Raw genomic sequence first — 20,351 nt, forward strand, 5'->3', positions numbered from 1 at the left:
AAGTGCTAGGTGCCAGCGTGCCATATTATATTTACATCCACCATGAGTGGTTTCAGTGTTGTGGTGTATGGAAATGTGAATAGAATTTGCAGTCCAGACCGTTCTTTTTTGTAGCACTTAATTCTCAACCCCTGTCTCAACCTTTTGACATGTTGCTAACATCAAATTCATTTCACTTTCATCGTGTGATATGTTTTTATGTTATTTTATATGAGGGGGATTTGGGACAGTTTTTCTTTTACAAATTTAACAGTCGTCCATTGGTTTTCTAAAACCACTTCCTCCTGTTCGTGTGCTGTTCCGTACTACCTGGACAGGTTACCGAGCCATTGCAGGACCAACTCAAAGACAAACAACTACACCCATTCACACTGAGGGTCACACATAGCCAGCGAGGCTAACGTGCATGTTTTTGGACTGAGGGAGACAGAATACCCAAAGAATACAGATGAAGCACGAGGAAGACGTGCAACATCCAGAAAAAAAGGCACCAGCAAAAATTCGGACCTGCGACATTTGTTCTGTGTGGCAACAGTGCTCGGCACTCAACTAAAGAGCAGCTCCTGTTCAGTACTGGAGAAGAAAAATCTCAGATGCTTGTGTGAAATAAGACAAAAGGAGTGATTCACTCCTTGATGTTTTAACAAGATAACTATGGCTGGCTGGTCGGCTGTCAAGGGGGGGTCTATTTTGGGAATGGAGGAAGCCCCCTCTTACTTGTGTCGTCCTGTGCCGTGACTCTTCTGCTTGCCCTCTGGCTTCTTGCCGCTTGTACTGTGCAAGAAGAGCGCTTCACACTTCCCCAGTGAAACCAGAGCTTTGCCTTCAGCCTCCCGCCTTACCATGTCCTTTGGGCTATTTTTACTCCAGCAGAGGCTACTTTTGCTAAACCCATACCGCAGCCTACTGAACTGCAGCTGAAGCCATGTGTGTCCATGTGTGGTGGTGTGTGTAGGTGTATGGACGTGGCTGTGTGGTGAAAGCTCATTTTAAAGGCTATGCACACAGAATACTTTCTAAACACAATTTGGCATTACTTTTAAGTAAACTATGGTAAAAATGTGAGAGTGAAGTTTTTAAGACTACACATTGGATCATCTTATAGTTTCCTAACATAAGTACGTAGCACAGAGCCATCAGTAAACGTATGACAGCACAAGTAGCACTATTGATTAATGGTCTTATCGGCAGGATTAAATCAGTAAGTTTGTGCTTCTGTCCTCGAAGTGGAATTGATTGTGCAGCCGTGGAACACAAACAACAAGATAAAAACACAAAGCAATAACACACGGTTGGAGGGTTCTGTGTTCCAACCTGCAGAGCACTGTCTGTGTAGCGCATAGTTTCTGTATTTTCTCCCTCTGCCTGTGATGGTTTTCCCCAAGTGCTTCCTTCCATGGCCCAACACTACACATATTAGGTTAACTGGTAAGTGTTCCAGTGACCTGCAGGCACGTTTTCTCAATCTTATCTCAATTTTGGCTGTGGAGCCTTATTAGAAGGTGGCAGAGGCAAATCCTTAGAAAGAGGCAAAACCAAGCTGACCCGATCAGCCTGTGAAATTTACTACAAGGATAAGTGGGAATAGCTCATTGATCTATGAAAATCTTAGAGTTTGGCTCATTAATTTCCCCCAACAAGTCCAGCTGTGCTTGGTCACCCATGCCATTGTGTTACATTCCCTCACTGCCCCCAGCTGGTGCTCAATGTATGCCCGCTCTTCCCATAATCAACCACAACTTAAAAAACAACTTAAAGATGATAGTATATATGATATTCCTTGTCTCAGTCATCGGTAGGGCTGGGGTTTTTTTTCCTCACAAAAGAGAATGTCAGGCTCTGTATACAAGCTGAGAAAACATCTGTGCCAGACACTATTTTGGCATTTTTTGGCACTATTTTGAAAGTGTTTGTGAATACCACTGTTTTCCATTCAGCCCCAAACTCAGAGGCTCCACTCTGTATAAATCCTCTTCCTCTTTTATCCTCTTCTGTTTAATCTGACTTTTTTTCCTAATTCTCCCTCTCTCAATCCTCTGCAGTGAAGTACATCAAGGAGATGTCTGCCTTCTTTAAAAGCTCTGGCTCCCCTGGAGCAGCCCTCCCATGGGACTCTCCCCCTTCTACGCCCCAGAGGGCCCCTGAGCTCTCCCCTGCGGAGGTGAAAGAGCCTCGCAACATCCCACTGAAGATGTGCCAGGTTTCACGTAAACAGTGCCCCCCAGACACAGAACACAGGTACTACATGTTAAAGGCTTCTTATTTCATGTCACTTTGGATCCATAGTTCCGTTTTCTGTTTAATGTCTTACTTACATATTCTCTTTAGTGATATCTGAAACTTCCTCTTCAAGCCTTCCTCTCTTCGCCATTTATCTTTTGTTTTTCCAACGGCCTCTTTTTCCATCTTCCTCATGTCTCTCTTCTTTCTTCTCTCACTTCCCCTCATCTCACTTGCCAGGTATTTTGAGGTCATTTCATCCAACAGAAAGAACTCTGTGTTCCTGCGGGCTAAAGACCCAGCCATGGCTCAGTCCTGGTACAATGCCATTCAGGCTGGCACGGCCAACCTTTTACCACGAGTGAAGGAGGAGATGAAGAGCATTCAGCCTGGCATGGAGGTCAAACATCTGGGCTGGATTACAGAGCAGGTATGGAAGGGCACTGATCTACAGGAGAAACAGTGGTAAAATGACTCTGTACTGCGCTACATTAACAGTTTTTTGCCTTCCATGTATCCATAGTACCTTCTTGTTATCGGGCTTCACCAAGCCTTACAGATCTCACTAAGCGGTATCACAGCGCTGGTTATCCCCTGGGTATGTTAGCTCAGGTTTTCCACTTCTGGATATGAGTGCGTTCATCTGAAATGGGAAGAGTTTACATTACAAAATGTCAACTATGGATCTGGGAGCAACATATTTTTTTTCAAAGTAGCGTACAATAATCCTAAACTAATAGGAGAATTTAGATTTTTTTTATGGCCAACTAAAAGCGATACAGCTGTTGCAGTTCAAGCAGAGAGAAAAGGAATAAAATGACCATGTGAAGCCATAAATTGCTTAGCTGATCAGTGTGACCACCGCATCATTATAGCTGGAGCAGGTGTAGTGATAAGCGTTAAATCAGTGAGCTTCAGCTACATTCTTGAGGCATGTGAGGAAAATTCAACCTTAATCCACCAGATGGAACACTGGCCGTTTTAAATTCTCTTTGCATTGAATAAGCAAGAAATATGAAAACCAGTCAGTGGGCTTACTGTGAATGATTTAGTTAAGTTCCTGCTCTCTGGGCGCTAATTAAAAAGGGTTTTAATGACTTTTTAAAACCTTTTTTGATGATGGATGTTGATTTGAACATTAACATACAGATACAATTGAACACATTTGGAACGTATAATGTGCTGCGCACTCAAACATTGGATGAGGGAATGGAAAGAGAGTCTGATGTAGAGATGGTTTTGTCATGATCTATGGCTTCTTGTTTATTGGCTTCTCTAAGTTCTGGTTTCTTTGGGTCATCCTTGGTTTGCTCACGTTCTTTGCCTTTGTCCAGCATTCTTTTTTAGTTTTTAGTCCTTGTTCTAGTCAGCTTCTGAGTTTATTTATCGTTATGCCAGATGTTCTCAGCTGCCTCCTATCACTTGATCGCCTGAGCCCTGTCTCTGTTACTCACCTGCATCCACTCACCTAATCAGCCGTCGCAGCATATTTGCCCCTTGGTTGGCGGCGGTCATTGCCCCATAATTGTCCCTGATTCAGTCTGCTGTCTCATGCGTTCCTTGTTGCTCAGTAGTTCCTCTGTTTGTTCCTCCTCAGTTCTGTTTTTGTTTAATGTTTGTAGTTTTATCCTGCTGCAGCAGCACTTTTAGTTTAAATAAACCAACTGTTAACTTTCAATAGCTGGTCCCCTCCTGGTTGTCCAGCATTTGGATCCTCAAACTCCTCCACTATCCATGACTAATTTTCACTCAGTGTCCACGAACCGATGTATCTTTTTGTTATTTTCTTTTTTGGGGGGAATTGATTGGTTTAAAGGCAGTGATTTTGCATTATTTGATTTCCTGTCTCAAAGGCACAAGTTCCCATGGTGATACGCAAAAGTAAAAAGTGGAGCAGGTTCATGATACTGACAACTCAGAGTTGAATCTGAAGTTATCTCCCTAAGCTACTAATCTTGCTTCATTGATGAAATAAGTCTTGCAGACTCAGCACTGTGTCTCCATGGATGGCTGTTTCCATTATAAATGAGGGTCAAAACTGTCTGAAAAAGTCTGACTTTTTTGTATTTTCTAAAAACCAAGCTCAGTTGGCAATGCTACATCTATGATGCAGCGACTGTGCCCTTTTAGTGGGTAAATTTTTTGTTGGAACTGGTGGGCTGACCTGCAAAAACATGCCGGTTTGACAGTCAATGCTGTCAACACTTTGTTTGGAGATCCAAGAACCAAGCAGGATGGTCTTTTTGCTCAAAAATGTCAAAAGGGAGGTTGAAATGAGAGGTTGTGTTCTGTAGTGAAAAGTAATCTGAAAACTCTCCATGCAGATAGAAAAGAAGGAGGAGAATGTTACATGAGGTTATAAGCTTGCAGTTGGATCAGGAAACCTCCCCGAAACATCATTATTAAAGCAAACATGCCACAGCAAATACGTATGTCTGCATGTCGCACGTGTTCCTGCGCTGAAATCAGGAAATGTCAGGGAATTTTCCAGAGAAAATAAAAAGGTGGCCATTATTTTAGACAGAAAAAAGGAAACAGTTAAGCTGACGTGGTACAGCAAGAGCTTTAAATGATTTCTATGATTAAAAATGTCCATCTCTGCAGGTATCTCAGGGTCCAGAGAAGCCCGTACTGGCAGTGTTGACGGAGAAGGACCTCCTTCTGTATCCCTCCTTGCCTGAAAGCAAAGAGAGCCTCATCAACCCCACCAAGAGTCACGCCCTCATCACCACCAGGTGCTCATGCTTAATACCTGGATACATACACATGTATATACACCAAATGAACGTGGCATAAAACGCCTTCTTCCTTTCCTTTTTATATAAACCCTTTCCCATAAGATGAGCACATTAGTACTCCACCCTAAGCTGCTCTGAGTTAAAAGGCCTCTCTCTGGTTTGTTTTGGCCCAGTCAAAGTTCATGCTCACTCTTTCCGTAACTATTGGACATTTTACGTCATAAAATCACTCTCATTTGGAAAACATTAGTGGTAGCAGAACATATGAGTCATGATTTTCCTCTCTTTTTTCTCTCCTGTGCACTCCATGCCTCTGTTTCCAACTTCTGTTACAGTTTCTCTTCTGGCCACATTGTTTTATATAAATATTAATTGCCATCTTTCTCAGCCTCAAACATGTGATGTTTTTCATCCGTTCTCCCCCTAGACTGGTCCACTCTGGCCCAGGAAAAAGTTCTCCTCTACTGGACTCCGAGCTGACATTCGGCCTGCGTTCGGGCACCAAGCAAGGCGTGGAGACTCGTGTGTTTAGGGTGGATTCTGCCAAGGAGTTGTCCACCTGGACTCATCTGCTGGTGGACGGTTGCCATAACGCTGCTGAGCTCATCAAGGAGGTCACCACGGGTACAGAGATCCAGAGGCTCATTTTTTCCTGTTTTCTCCTTTCATGCCTTCTGCACACTTCCTCTAATCTATGATTAGAAAATGGTGGTTTTCCTCTGAACTATCTTAGATTTAAGCAGATATGTCTAAAATATTTGTCTTGCTTGTTCCTGCTTCAGTGAGCAAAGCCAGGGTTCAAGATTTGATTCCCACTAAGAAGACAGTTCTATAGTGTTGTACAGTGGAAAGATACCAGTACAAGATGCACTGTCTTTAGTAAGAAGCTGTTGGTCAATAATTAGTAGAAACGCTTAATAGTCAGACCTTTATTTATCAATAATAACAAAACTGAAATTAAATGACAAATGAAAATAAAATGAATGTAAAATATTTAAAGAAGATATATTACTAGTTCCATCAGTCAATTCTGAGACTGATTTGTCTGTCTGTACAGTAAAAAAAAACCCAGCTCTTTCACAGCAAGGGCATTTAATGATGTTGATATGAATAGAAAGAAAATATCACTGTGATCAATTTGAAAAGCAGTTTTTCAAACAAAACCCGACTGACCTTCCCAGGTAATACAGTTGGGTGTTTCATCGCTTCTGCACGTGCTCAAGTACTGTTAGTGTGTATTAATACCGCTGAATTCCCAAAAGAGTTTCTCCCCTTCACGCATTTGGATGTTTCTTGTTGTCAGAAGGCGAAATACCTCAAATTGTGACTTGAAAACAGTCCATCAAAGCTACATTAAAGCATGCAGAGACTGTTGATTTGCTCTGAAAACAAACCCTGATTTTATAACCACCACATCATCAAACTAAATCAGCTGTTCAAGTAACTTAAAGACAAAGTCTGTGCAGTAAACTCAGCTATACTTAGATGCACTGTGATCTCCCACAGACAGTTAATAAGTGACTGAACGTTTTAAATGTTGTCTCACACAGTCCACAATGTCTTGGCTTCCAATGTACCTTATTTAATAACTCGGTTTGCTCCCATGCGTGTATCTGTGGTCTGCTTAGATAGTCAAGTCAGGCTGTAACCGTAGCTCGACTCAACTGTGCATGCATGGCAAGTAAATTTAATTTGAATTCTTGTTTGAGTTCAAGAATTTCTATCAAACATTTCAAATGGAGGGCACAACATGTTTGTCTAAAGCGAAGTTACTTGTGTGGGTTTTCCTCACACTTTGTGCTGAGCAGCTTGTTTTGTTTTGTGCACACAATATTCCTACTTTATTGGACATGCATCAGTTCAGATACAGTGCAGTTCTGTCATTGTACTGCCCTCTGCTGGTAGCAAGCGGTGGTGCAAAATCCTTCAGAGAAACGACAAATGGTGTTTTTAGATAACCTTTTAGTCATCAGTTTTAGAGTCAGGTTTAAAGTGAGGGTTATATTATCTGAGATTTAGATTCAGCATAATTTCCTAGCGATGAAAATTTATTTAAATCACGCTTTTTCTTCTCTTAGCACATAAAAGTACCTCAGTCATAAGACTCAGCCAGGTTCTTTTGACTCACTGTGCAGTCATGACATTTACTCCAGTTGTTCAGCTTCAGTGTACCTGGTGTCTCCCCCCCCTTGCAGCCTGCAGTTGGAATGGAAAAGAGTGCACCCTGGGAGTGCACATCGATGATGGTTTCACGCTATTCACAGAAGAAATGGGCGTCAGGAAAAATATTCTCCTTCAGCAGCCGTTCGAGCGCCTCCGAATGTCCTCTGACGATGGAGTTCGCATGATGTTCCTCGACTTTGGAGGCCCCGAGGCTGAGATTGTGAGCAACACTTTTGAATCAGTTTTTATGAAAGTATAGTTATTTAATATTGCCACCATATTTATTGCATATTTCATGGACCACGCCAAACACGAAGGTAGGATTGAGATCAGTGACTGTCTGCTGGATTTGCCTGTTAGAGGTTACTGGAAGCAACGCAGTGAATGTGGTCTGTACTCATTCACTGTGGCATACTGGCATCAGTATTTTAAATTTGAAATCATCCTCAAATGTGTTACAGTTTATTTTAGAAAACAATCTCAACGGAAGGTTATCTTGCTATTTTCCAAGGCTCTCAAACCTACAGTATGTCTTAATGAGCATACAGACTGACACAAGATACTGACTTCTAACCATATTGAAGCGAGGAAAAACACTTTATATGAATATGTGTTTGAACTATACGCAGCCACCACATCCTTGCTGAAATATGATATAAAAGTTAAGTGTTGAACTATTATTTTATCTCTCTCCTGTCAGCAACTGGACCTCCGCTGCTGTCCGAAGACCCTGGTCTTCATCATCCACTCTTTCCTGTCTGCTAAGGTCAAACGGCTTGGCCTCCTGGCATGATGAAGGCCAGCTCTCCAGAACATCACAACAGGAATATTCATTGAAACCACAGCCCATGAAGACTTGACGATGAGGCCCAGGAAATGATGCTGACAAGCTCTTTGTTTTCAGCCTCCCAAGGCCTCTAAAGCGTATCATCTCTGGTCAGGCACCCCAAGGTCTTTCTTGTGAAAGAAGAGAAAACTACAACAATGATGGACATTTGTTGAATTCATAGATGTAAGGTAAAGAGATATTTTTACAGAAGGTGCAGATCAGTAGCCACATAAGGGGCCTGACACCTGTCAAAGCTGTCTGAGTCGGTCATGACACTTGGTGATGAATCGTATGAATATGACAGGCTGTATCTTAATGTTTCCAAGCTTGAAGTCCCAAACATTTTTTTTTCAGCCATTGTTTGGTTATGTTTCATGAGTCACAGCAAGCCTTTGTCAGGAGCATCTTTTCATCTTTCAATCTTTGTGAGCAGACAAAACAAAAAGTTATTTCACAACTGTCCTGATTGATGTTGGACAAATACTTGTTATATAAAAGCAGCTTCAGCGGAGTGACAGGATGACGACCGCTGCATGAGCACTAGTTTATGCTGAACAGTGTACAACTAATAACGACATGGTGTTTGTGGACAGTTCAGCTGCCATTGTTTAGAGTCATTCTATGTAAGAGGACACATGCTTTTTAAGATGCCGTGCATATATTTTTCATTACAGCTAAACAGCTTTCCTGTTTTAACCCAGACTCGTAATCTATGACCTAACAAATCGAGAAAATAATTCACTATCAAAGTGTTTTTTTTTTATTGTGTTATAATGTAAGCATTGCATTAGATTTAAAGTTCTTAATGAAAGGACAAAGTGTCTTGAATATGAGTGGAATAATCAGGCACTGTGGCAGGCTTGGCTTCATGTCATTTTATCCGATGTGAAGCACAGTACTACTGACAAAAGTTGTCTTCTTAGCTTTTACTAAATTATGACTTACAGTTTTCCTAAAGTCAGCCATCAGCAGAGAGGACAAAAACTCTTTATGAGACAGATTGTACGCCGTTTGGCCAACAAGTCAAATACAATATGAAATATTTTGTTTACATCATAAAGTGTGTGATCATTTTTCTTCTTTAGTTCTCGTGTTGACTGAACATTTGCAGTTTGGGGCCTTTGTTTTCTCTCCTATCACTAGACAGACATGTATTAATATATATTTCAAAACTAAAAGCTGTTTTCTTCAGTAATAAAATGTATTGTATATTCTTATTTAAACAAAGGTGTGCCTTGCAGGGTTGTTTGTATATAAACGTGTAATAAAATTTGTTAACTTTTATTGTTTTCTTTTTTTTTTTGCTTAATTCATGAGCCTCACTCCTTTTTTCGCTTGCATTTTACAAAACTAAAACCATAGAATAGACAGTCATATGAAAAAGAAAGTACACCCTCTTTCAATGCTTTAGGGTTTTACGTAACTGGAAATCATTTTTGTCCTTAGCGGGACTTAAAACTTGGAAAACTCAGCCTCAGATAAACCACACGCTACATGTTACAAAGTGTCATTGTTTATTTAACCCAAACTAAACCAAAATGTGAAGCCGGAGAGTAAATACTAAGTTAACCAATGGTGCTCCCTTAGGCATTTAAAGGATAAGTAGCAGCCAGGTGCAGCTATTCAAATGCACTTGATTAAGTGCTCATCAAGTGTGAGCACCTCTATAAAATCTGCACTTTTGTCAGTTTGCTGGTCTGGAGCATTCAGATGTGTCTTTAATACAATGCCAAGGAGGAAAGACATCGGCAATGATCTTAGAGAAGTGATTGTTGCTGCCCATCAATACGGGAAGGGTTATAAAGCCATTTTAAAACTATTTAATTTAATTTTACAGGGATCTTCCTAAAACAGGATGTCCCAGCAGTTTCATCTCAAGGTCAAATACTCAGAGAAACTCCCAAAACCCAAAGAGCTACATCTCAGACTGCAGGTCCAAGCTTCCATGTTAAATGTTCAAATGTATGACAGTACAGTTAGAAAAAGAAAATGAATCAGCATATCAAACAAATGCAAACACCTCTTAACAACTGTCAAACACGGTGGTGGAGGGGTGATGATTTGGGCTTGTTTTGCACACAGGACCTGGGCACGTCGCAGTCATTGGGTCACTTCTCCGTATCTTCAAAGTGCTCTTAAGTGAAATGTGAGAACATCCGACCGATAGCTAAAGCTTGGCTGAAACTGGCTCAAGCTGCGGGACAATGATCCAAAGCACAGCGGCAAATAAACAACAGAAAGGCGGAAAAAGAAAAGAATTCGCACAGACATCGCAGTGCTGTGAAATGAAGTCGACCAAATCTCCTTCACAACATTGTGAGTGACTGACATCATAAAGAAAATGATCACTTCAAGTCACTGCTGCTAAAGGTGGCTCTACAAGCTTTTGAATCGTGGGGTGTACTTAGTTTTTCACACACTGCGGCCACATTTTGGATTAGTTTTTGTTTAAAAAGAAAAGTAATGACACGGTGTAATTCAGTAAGTCATTTTTTTATATTCGTATGTTGTATTTATCTGCACAAAAGGTTAGATATGAAGGAGAGTGTGCTTTCTTTTCCCCTTGGCTGTACCACAGCTGGGGCCTTTCTGTGTGGAGCTTCAATGTTCTCCTGGTGCCTGCGTGGGTTATGTATCTGTCTAAATCAAGAGCCCAAATAAAAGTATTAAGTGATATCTAATGCACTTCATATTCAGCAGCATGTTTGATATCTTATTAACTCTAACAAGTCATTCCTCTGAGCTACTTCAAGCAGCAGATCTAGCCTTCACGCTGTCTTCATTTAAGATTCCCAGTTGGTGGTCTGACAGTTTTATTAAGTCCACGCAGATCTGACGAATGGGCAAAAATGATGATGATGATGAGTTGCTTAAGTCAGCAGGGTGCGTGATGGAAACAGTTAAGCCTGCTGCTAACCATTGTAAAAAGGGGAAGCAATGAGCATGCTCTTGTATGCTTTTACTGCCATTAGGCGGTGTTATCAGTGAGGAGCAGATGTTGCGTCAGTCCCTCTGTGTGCATATGCTTTTACACACATGTAAATGTGCACGTGTGTGCCTGGACAACAAATATAAGCAGGCAAGTCCAGTAATATCAACCTGAGCTGTGTAACAAATCAGAATAGAGTGTTCACATCTGATCATATCTTCTCGCTGCCTCTCCTTTCACTTCTCACCACTCTTGTTGAGATGTTACTATGGTAACAGCAGGGAGCTCTCAGCGTAGCGGCGTCCATCTCTTTTCCATTGAACCATGGTTTTGCTGCAGAAATTGCCAATCAGCCTCTCAGATCCTGCTGGAGAAGAGGAGGAGATTGTGTGAATATATTTTGATTAACAAAAATGGAAGAGCACTTTGGAGGGAGATGAAGGGGGGGGGGCTGAGGTTAGTAAGTGAAAAGACTAAAGAAGAGCATGTTTCACCAGACTGAGGACATACTGCCATTTTTTTTCTTTTGTGTTCAAGTCTGAAAAGCACAATATTGTATACAAACAGTAGGTCTCTAAATGAGACCAGCAAGATCAGCTGCCTTTCCTGGTCCTGTCAACAATATTTGAAGATGTTTGATGTTTTTTCTGCTTATGAAATCCCATGCTTTTATATGCATTGTTTGGCACTATTTTTACTACCTTACCACACTTTGGCATTACCAGTGTGTCATCCACAGTGAGAGTGGATATTTTGGATCAGCAGGAGCATGATGCATCCATAAGGTAATTCTGATAGTAATGTTATGATTGATGGGTTCAACATTTATTTGGTTATTTGTTTGTTTTTGTCTCCAACAAAGAAAAGAATCAGGAGATCATTTATCCTGGAGGACAAAGAAATCCCTCAAATGTTGAAAACATAGCTAGAAATGTAAAGAGGTTTTTAAGTCTTGGAGGAAAAATACAGAGCACTGGTGATTTAAATGGCCAAATCAAGTTTTTCTCTGTTCTCCTGCTGTTTTTACAGATTAATAAAAAGGTTTATGTCCTAAATGCTTTCTGGCCTCAGTAAAAAAATATGTAATCCAAGGTTCTAAAACAACATTACGATTGTTTTTTGTCTTTTTTGTATTATGTGAAATAATTGGTCAAACTCACAAATCAGACACTGGTGGAAAGCTGTCATGGTTTAGGTAGTATACCATAAAATGACAAAATAAACACGTTATCATAAGATATTACACACAAAACTGACTTTTTGAAGCCTTTAGCATAATCAAACCATTGGGTATTCAGTCAGTGACACTTAAATATGTACAATGCATGCCTCACAAACTGTTTTGTGCGTGTTGAAACTTGGGATATGTTGTAAAATGTAAACAAAAGTAGCATACAGCTATCTGCAAATCTCTAAAACCAATTTTTTACTCTCAAGAATGCAGCTTAAAGGTGTGATCCATGACTATTTCATGAAAAATGTTAGCTTAACTTGAATTTGCCAGCGTCACATCTAAATAAATTAACAGGACAGGACCATGTTTATCACTGTGTAGCATCCCCTCTTCTTGAAAGAACTGTCCATAGGGATCTCAAAACTGAGGAGAACAGTTGCTGGGCCTTTGGGCTAATCGTGTCCCATTCTTGTCTGAAACAGGATTCTAGCTGCTCGACAGTCCTGAGTCTTCTTTGTGGTATTTTGTTTCATGATGTTTCAAATGTATTCAGTTGGTGTAAGTCTGGACTCTAAGCTGGCCAAACCAGTGCCCGTCGGCATACACCATCTACTACCAGCTCAATAACAGATTCAGTTTATTGTTGTTTTGCTAAAATATAAATAAGTTGCCAGAGCAGTTTCCCACTTTGCTTCCGTCCATTTTTGATTAGCTTTGGCCCAAAGATGGCAGTGTTTCTGTGTTGTGTTCACATTTGGCTTCTTCTTTGTAAGAGAGTTTTTGTGATCGGCACATCTGTGGACGGCTCAGTGAACTGTGCTCACAGACAAAGATTTCTAGAAGTGTTCCTCCTTGATGTGTGTTATTAATGTAGTGCCTCCTGAGAGCCTGAAGATCCAGCATCCAGTACTGACTTTACTGACTTTGGTGTCCATTGCACACAGAGACGTCTCCAGATTCTCTGAATCTCGTTCTGTGTCATATAAAGTAGATGATGGCATATTTAAAGTCTTCACAGTTTTACGATGAGGAAAATCATTCTGGAATTGCTCTACAATTTGTAGATACAGTTTTTTGCAGATTGCCGAACCCCTGCCAGTCTTTACTTCTGAGAGTTTCTTGCTCTCTTAGGTGCCCTTTCTTTCTGACCAATAATGTATCTGGCTTTTTGTCAGTTAACATAATTAGTTGCAACATGTCACACATGTTTTTTTAGCACCACTTACTTTTCCAGCCTCCTGTTGCCCCTGTCCCAACTTTTTTTAAATGTGTTGCTGCTCAAGGCAGGTTAGTAGGTAGTTGATATTAGTTGATATTATTCATGAAATAGTAAAATGTTTCATTTTCAAATTCTGTGTTTATGTATAATTTATAAGGTGTCCTAACTTTTTTTGTACTTCACTAAAATCTCTCTTATACATTTTGAGTTTGAGACATCTTTCAATAACTGCACTTTTATTGATTAAACTTACAGAAAGTCAACAAAATCCTTGCTGTTATTTCCACCTCCAATAGCTAAAGTGATACTTAAATGCAAATGTGTTAGTAATCACAAGCTGACAGGGGAGAAAAGTCATATATATTGCAGGTGAAGAACATTCTAGGCTTTCTTCGCTGATTTTTACATTAAGTGAAGTGTTGTTTTTTTTTCAATTATATACCTGTTTATGAATATTTCATTCAGTTTTTCACCATTCAGTCTTTATAGTGCCTGTACATAATACATTTCAAAGACAAATTGAAATACATTTCCACAACTGTCACATTCTATCTTTCAGATTTTAGATCCTCAGTTGTGTTTTCAGATTAAATTGACTTGTCAAAGTCTAATACTGGGAATAAAAACACCCACCTCTGTAAATCCCATGTAGCTACATACACTGCATGCAACGGTGGCGTTCCTTTGCCTTATTCATAGCAGCCAGGTGGCAGTAGAGTATTAAGGCATGAAAGAAAATCTCTGTACTGCCAGGCTTTAATGTACCTTTACAGACCGTAGGGGTCTCTGTGTCTCCACATAGAGGAACCACAAAGAGATTAGTGGTGTTCAGAAGGGGAAAGAGACAGAGAACATTTAAGCTTTGATTGGTTCTGACCAAATTCAGAACAGGACATTCCACAATTTTCTTAACTCAACCCCCCTATGCCCCTCTTTGAACAGGAAAGGACTAAAAAGAGAAAAGAAGACAAGAGATTAATACTCAAACTCAAGCAGAGAAATTCCTATTCCAATTCAAATAGCATGTTATCATTTTTCTTACTGGCATTCATTTTTCTATTCTTCCAGAGATGCATTCGAATCAAAGCAGGATTCAAATAGGACTTCCAAGGAACCGAACAATGGAAACAACATTTAGTACAACGGATAGCATTTCAACCTTGCACAGAATCCAGAGGAACAAACTGCACAATCACTCTCACATCAACTCCTCAATAACCATGTCAAATATGTACAGAGGGATGGGCCGAGGCTGCCGCTGAATCCTGTGTCATTGGAGAGTCATTCATCCAAGCTTAATCAATCTAGGTTGTTTGATTCAATTCAAACTGCCTCCCAGGCAGAAGAGGAGAGGAAAAGCAAAGCAGAAAAATGAGGAGACTTGAGCTGATTCTTTCTAACTTTGACAAGGCTTCTCACCATCTTTTGTCCCTTTCAACCCCCTTTTTTTTCTCACTTTTTCTCTCATCCTCCTCCTAGAGGCAGGAATTATGGCTGCTCATTTCATGCTAAGGCATTGCTTGATTTAAAAAAAAAAAATTTTCAGTCACTAGTATTTTTAAAAAAATTGTTATTACTGCTGTATGTCTTAAAGACCAGGTTAGGGTTATTAAATATGCCAAAGCGAATGGTATTTTCGCTCAAGTAAGCTCCTTGGAAATATTCCATCAGGGCACCCTTTTATTCTTTCCAAATGTAGTTATGAATTTTAAAGTAGACTTGTATTACTGGAGGAAAGAGGTGTGTGATCAGAATACAGAGCAAAGCCCGGATTGGACTTCCTTGTTCTTGGAGCATTGCAAAGAGACTGTGGCTGTCAACGGGAGAGGCTAAAAAAGAGGGAATGGAGTTTATGTTGGCTGACGGAAAGGACACTTACATTTTTTCCCCCACACAATTTATAACGATAAGATTTGGTTATATTGCTTTTGGAACAGTGTACACAATATCTGATCATATGGCTACAGTACCATGTTTGTTTTTTAACGCAACAACACATTTTTTTCTAACATTAAAACACATTCCCAGCAACATCATCATATATACAATCAGAATCAACACCACCAGCCCTCCACCCCACCATGCCTTCTTTTTATTTTTTTGGTATTCATGAGCATATGTTCCTGTGTGAAGTCCCCTGTCAATAAATATGCAAAGTCTTAATTGTCCCCATCATAATTAGACTACTGTTCTGTTCTTTTTGGCTCAGGTGTGTGTTTAAGCTCTTTCTTTTGTCTGCGGTTTGGCACCTCTGATGATTTCCATGACAATCATTTGGGCGAGCAAGGGAACGAGAAAGGGGGAAAAAGACAGAGAGAGGGAGACAGAGACAGAGAGGAGGTGAGAAACAGTCGCTGGAATAAAGCCCTTTCTCAATCTGAATAGCTTATTAATAGAGCTGGTCCCTGGCAAACAGATGGCAGCTGCCAAAAACAAACACAGAAATCATAGAAATGAAAACCCTAATTCAATTAGGTGGGAAGCATTTCTCACTGCAGCAGTTATTGAGCAGTTTCCATTAATTTGATAATCCATTTTTCAGAAGAATTGTATGAAAAAGTACATTTTCCTGTAGGCTTTACTCTGTATGTCATCTGAGGATGACAAACAGAGAAAGAGGAGGCCGCAAGCTGCATGTATGTGGGTGTGAGAAGAAAACATGATTTAAGTCATTACATGGCTCATGGTTAACAAATGCAATTAAAGTTACTAATGAGGGATTAAATTGTAGTGTTTCTAATATGAATTAATGGTTTATATTAACGCATTCCACTAGATTAGTGAGTTCAATTCTGGACTGTTAACATGGTGCCATATCATTTTTTTCATAGTTAAAACAATAGAGGGCTATAAGAGAAAGAAGATAAAAATCAACATATTCTCGTAGGTGATGCCTGATGCTTATCAATCTCCTTGAAATAACTATTGATGCCCTTATCTTTTGCTTTTTTCACATTAATAACGAATGAAATGGCAGACCAAACTATGTATAATCACCCACAAAAATTGGCCCACATAAAGGTAACTGTTGTTAACTGGTATTTTAAAGCTTATCATGATGTTTTCTGACCCTAACTATAAACTTTGGATTTGTAACCCTAACCAAATAAAGTTATTGCTTAAACCTAACCAAGAAGGGAAAAAGTTTTGTCATCATTACTACGGCCATCCCAGATGACAGATGACCAATGTGAAAGAATCCTGGGAAAGTCTTTGATCTTGGCTAAACGTTCCTACATCGGGCAAAGTGAGAGGTTCAAAGACCACTGTTGACATCAAGGATGGCATGGTATAAATTTGCACTGTCGCTGCTTCTACCACCTTCTAATCAACCAACTGAAATGTAACATGCAAAAAGGGTTGACCAACGCAGAGCTCCAAAAGCTTGAACAGTTTAGATACAAGCCAAAACATAACCTGTGGAATTCCACTTCTTTGAGTTGTGGCAGCAGAAGCCTTGTCTGTATGATGTGTCCTCCATCTTAGGCCATGACCGTGCCAAGAAAAACACAGCATGAAAACAAACAGCAGAGGAATTTCAAGCCCTGTGATAAGTAGGATTGTAAACCAGTGAACATATCAGTGGGTCCTACTTTACCACAGAGAACAGTGGGTCAGCTCATAAAATCTAGTTTAAGGGAGATAAATGCCCTTTTTAAAATAGATAAATGAATAAATAAAAAAAACTGACAAACTGTTTCTCAAATACACTTTTTTTGTCTGAAGTTCATGCACTGGGAGTCGGAACTAATCCCTGTTTGTGGCTCAGTTTCTTCAGTCCAGTGTTGAACTGGACCAAGTTGGTAAAACAGTTGCTGCCCATACACAGTCTATTCCTAATTCTTGTTGCCCTTGGATATAATGCATCCAGTGGGCTCTGATATCCTCTAAGGCTGTGGGTAGATGTTGGATTCCTGCTCCCCAGTAGAACTGACATAAAAAAAATTCCACGCGAAGCAGCTTGCAGGTTGAAAGTTAGCAGGTGGGGCTCAGAGGTCCAAGCTTAACAGAGGAGGTGGAGTGATGAGAGATGTAGGTCTACACTGCAAATCTGAACAGCTTGTTGAGTGAGATATTTCCAAACCTACAGGGTCCCAAAATAAAATGCCAAGGTTGGGTTTTTACATTACGTTTAGCCAAGTTCATTAGTTGCTTGTTTCACAGCTTAGTTTGCTGTGAACCTATAAAGTGGCTAAAATCGCTGTCTGTTGTGGCCTTTAATTGTACTAAAAGATGGGATGTTGTGCATGTCTGCATGAAGGTTTTGTGACAAGTCAGGACACACTTGGTGATTTGTTCATTTAAGAAGACAGAGTCATGAAATATTAACTTTGCTCTATGAGCCTGGAATTTTCCAGTCATTGTGGATACAAATCTGCAGTTTTTTCAAAAACCTGTCATGCTTATTATTGATTCAGATGGCCACAAAACCTGTATATTGCTCAGGTGGTGCACTGCAGCACTGTAGCTGGTGCCCACGTTGGCATGTTGATTTATGTATTTTAAAAAGAAAAAAAATAAACTCTGTTTCAGCTTCACCAACTGCAAAGAGAAAATTGAAAGCTCAGAATAAAAGTGAAATAGTTGAAACAGTTGTAATAGGTTCAACAGAGAACGTTTATTTGTAAAAATTCGACAGTTATCAGAAGCTTCATGAAGGTTTGTGAGGAGGCACCTTCAGCTCTCTGAATGATTTAACCCAGGATGATTTTTTCAACCAAATCCCAAGTTAGAATTCAAACCACATTTTTCACCCGCTCCAAGCCCTTGAAGTCAATTTCTTTAAAACCAGGGAGACTGATTGAAAACACTTTAGAATGATAGAAAGTATCATTACTTGGAAGAGACACAGAGAGGAATAAAACTAAAGCAAAGACAGGGAAAACACTCTCCTGTATTTGATTCTAATGAATGCAGAGGCATCTGACGAAAATAAACGTCCCCGGAGAGGGAAAAAGAAGTTTATCAGACAGACATAAATAGAAAGTGAGAGAGTTTAAAGATGGAGCAATTTATTGGATTTGAAATATGAAAATTACAATCATGCACAAAGCATTCAGGACTCAGGTACATAAACACTGTAATTGGTAAGAGAGGAAACCTATTTGAGCCTGACACACCATGTGTCAGACGCAATGGAGCTTGCAATGACTAAAAAGACAATCTAGTTTGTCTTCACTTTAACTCACTGTGAGCTCATGCTCAAATCAACAATGACAACATTTAAATGTGCCATGTGTTTCCAAGAATCGGGACAATTTTCTGAAATATGTCAAAGAAAATATGATTTACGTTGATTAGACTTGTCTTGTTGGCTGAGGTATATAGTTCATTCTGCCTATCAGAGGGTGTAAAATCATCTGTAGTAGAGCCATTTAACATACCTTTGAGGTTACTGTATATAGAAAGTGATTTCCTACTGACTCATTTAGGTAATTGAATGTACGGAGAGGTCAGGTGTTTAATACTGAGGGACAAATCTGAGGAGATTGTTGTCATCGACCAAGTTAAAAAGAAAAACGGAGCATTCAACACTGGCCAGCATCACAACAGCAGCTCAGGTTCACAGATATTTGCTCCAACCTCATAATTTAATTGACAATAAAGTCTAAAATTAATTCTTTCTTCATGAATCCTGAGAGTATTTGCTCTGCTACAGAATAGTTTTGGAAATTCTTGGAGATATATCATGAGCCATAAACTGTTTGTAGCCCTCACATCTCCATCCCAACTTGCCCTCACACTTATAGACAAGTTCGATTGCCAGTGACTCTTAAAATGACGTGAGAGTTTGAAGAACAACACATGTGAGTGACAGCATCGATGAAGTAGCATAAATAGTGACAGGGTTTTGGACATTTAGGATGTTTTTTAATGTATATCATGTGAAATGTATAGTTTTCTGCACACATGTTGGAAAAGCTCATTTTTGTCCTCGTTAAAAATCCTTGTGCATGTGGTCTTGAGTACAGTGTATAGAAAGCTTTCAACTAACAATTCAATGGGATTTTTTTTCCAAAAATATCTGTGAATTAATCGAGCAGCACTGTTGTAAAGGGCACCATAGCACTTGGAAAGTGTGTCAATGATATGAATTGTGATGCTATGTTTTCTGTACATTGGCAAAAGTTTGTTCCACAGCTTGGTTGCTATGGTGCCGATTTTAAGAACAAGGACCTGTTTTTGCCAGCCAAATGGTAGCACTGTCTATGCTACAACATGCCAACATGTTGAAAAATACTCAGTTGAATCCTTTCCCAATCTCATCTTCAGGCCTATTCAAACAGTGTCACATGCCATATGTATGACAGTCCTGAATACATGACTTCCTAAGTTAGTACATTATTCTCCTTATTCTGTCCCAAAATTCTCAGACACCTGGACCAGAAACGTATTACAATGACATGACCGTTTAATTTCTAATAGTCTCTCTAACATGCAGTTATCTGAGGATCTGACGTGCAGCATGTGTGGGCGATACTGCTCAAACGGAGCAGCTGTGGTGTTTAACAAACATCTAAAATGACTGCGAGTGGCTGTCCATGTTTCTGTGGCTCCAGTGTGAGGTGATCCAGGGCACAAAAAGACATGCCTTTCACAGACAACTGCCGGGGTGATGAGAAAATGGTTATATGTGTGGTTTTCAATCTGACTCATTGCCACTTCAAGTCAAGACTTAAGAACTGCTGAGATGTGAGAAATGTGTGGCTTTATTATTTTACCTCTTAGTCAGTGAGCACCGTGGGCTCTCTGTAGCAATGAGGACTCCTGTTCCATACAGCCTCCAGACAAATGAGAGGGGTAAGGTGCAGAGGGGGGGGGGCTTTACTTCTCATCAGCCAAGTCTATCTTCCTGCAACCCCTGACTTAATGCTCTTAACCACAAATTTCACGTGTCAATGAATATCAAAACTACACGTTTTTGCATAACTTTCTCCTTCTAGACAGACAAGGGACTCAGTTGGACATGAACAACTTCCGAGAAATGTTTTACTGTCAGTCAGAAATAGCTAAGCATACAACAACTGTGAAGTGTGCACAGCAAAGCAACATTAGCATAATCTGATATCTTGATTTTA

The 20,351-nt window shown here is 39.9% G+C and overlaps 1 protein-coding gene across 1 annotated transcript in view; it reads left to right on the forward strand.

Moving 5' to 3' along the window:
• Positions 1 to 9,234, forward strand: part of snta1 (syntrophin, alpha 1) — a 33,654-nt gene extending 24,420 nt beyond the window's left edge. The window contains exons 3-8 of the mRNA XM_072381781.1: positions 2,043 to 2,238; positions 2,461 to 2,650; positions 4,825 to 4,955; positions 5,386 to 5,582; positions 7,154 to 7,341; positions 7,822 to 9,234. Coding sequence (XP_072237882.1) covers positions 2,043 to 2,238; positions 2,461 to 2,650; positions 4,825 to 4,955; positions 5,386 to 5,582; positions 7,154 to 7,341; positions 7,822 to 7,914 — 995 coding nt within the window. The 3' untranslated portion in view covers positions 7,915 to 9,234. The remainder of the gene's footprint in view (positions 1 to 2,042; positions 2,239 to 2,460; positions 2,651 to 4,824; positions 4,956 to 5,385; positions 5,583 to 7,153; positions 7,342 to 7,821) is intronic.
• The last annotated feature ends 11,117 nt before the right edge of the window (positions 9,235 to 20,351 follow it).

Source organism: Leuresthes tenuis, unplaced genomic scaffold, assembly GCF_036924035.1.
Source record: "Leuresthes tenuis unplaced genomic scaffold, fLeuTen1.0.hap1 SCAF_3, whole genome shotgun sequence".
Lineage (NCBI taxonomy): Eukaryota > Metazoa > Chordata > Actinopteri > Atheriniformes > Atherinopsidae > Leuresthes > Leuresthes tenuis.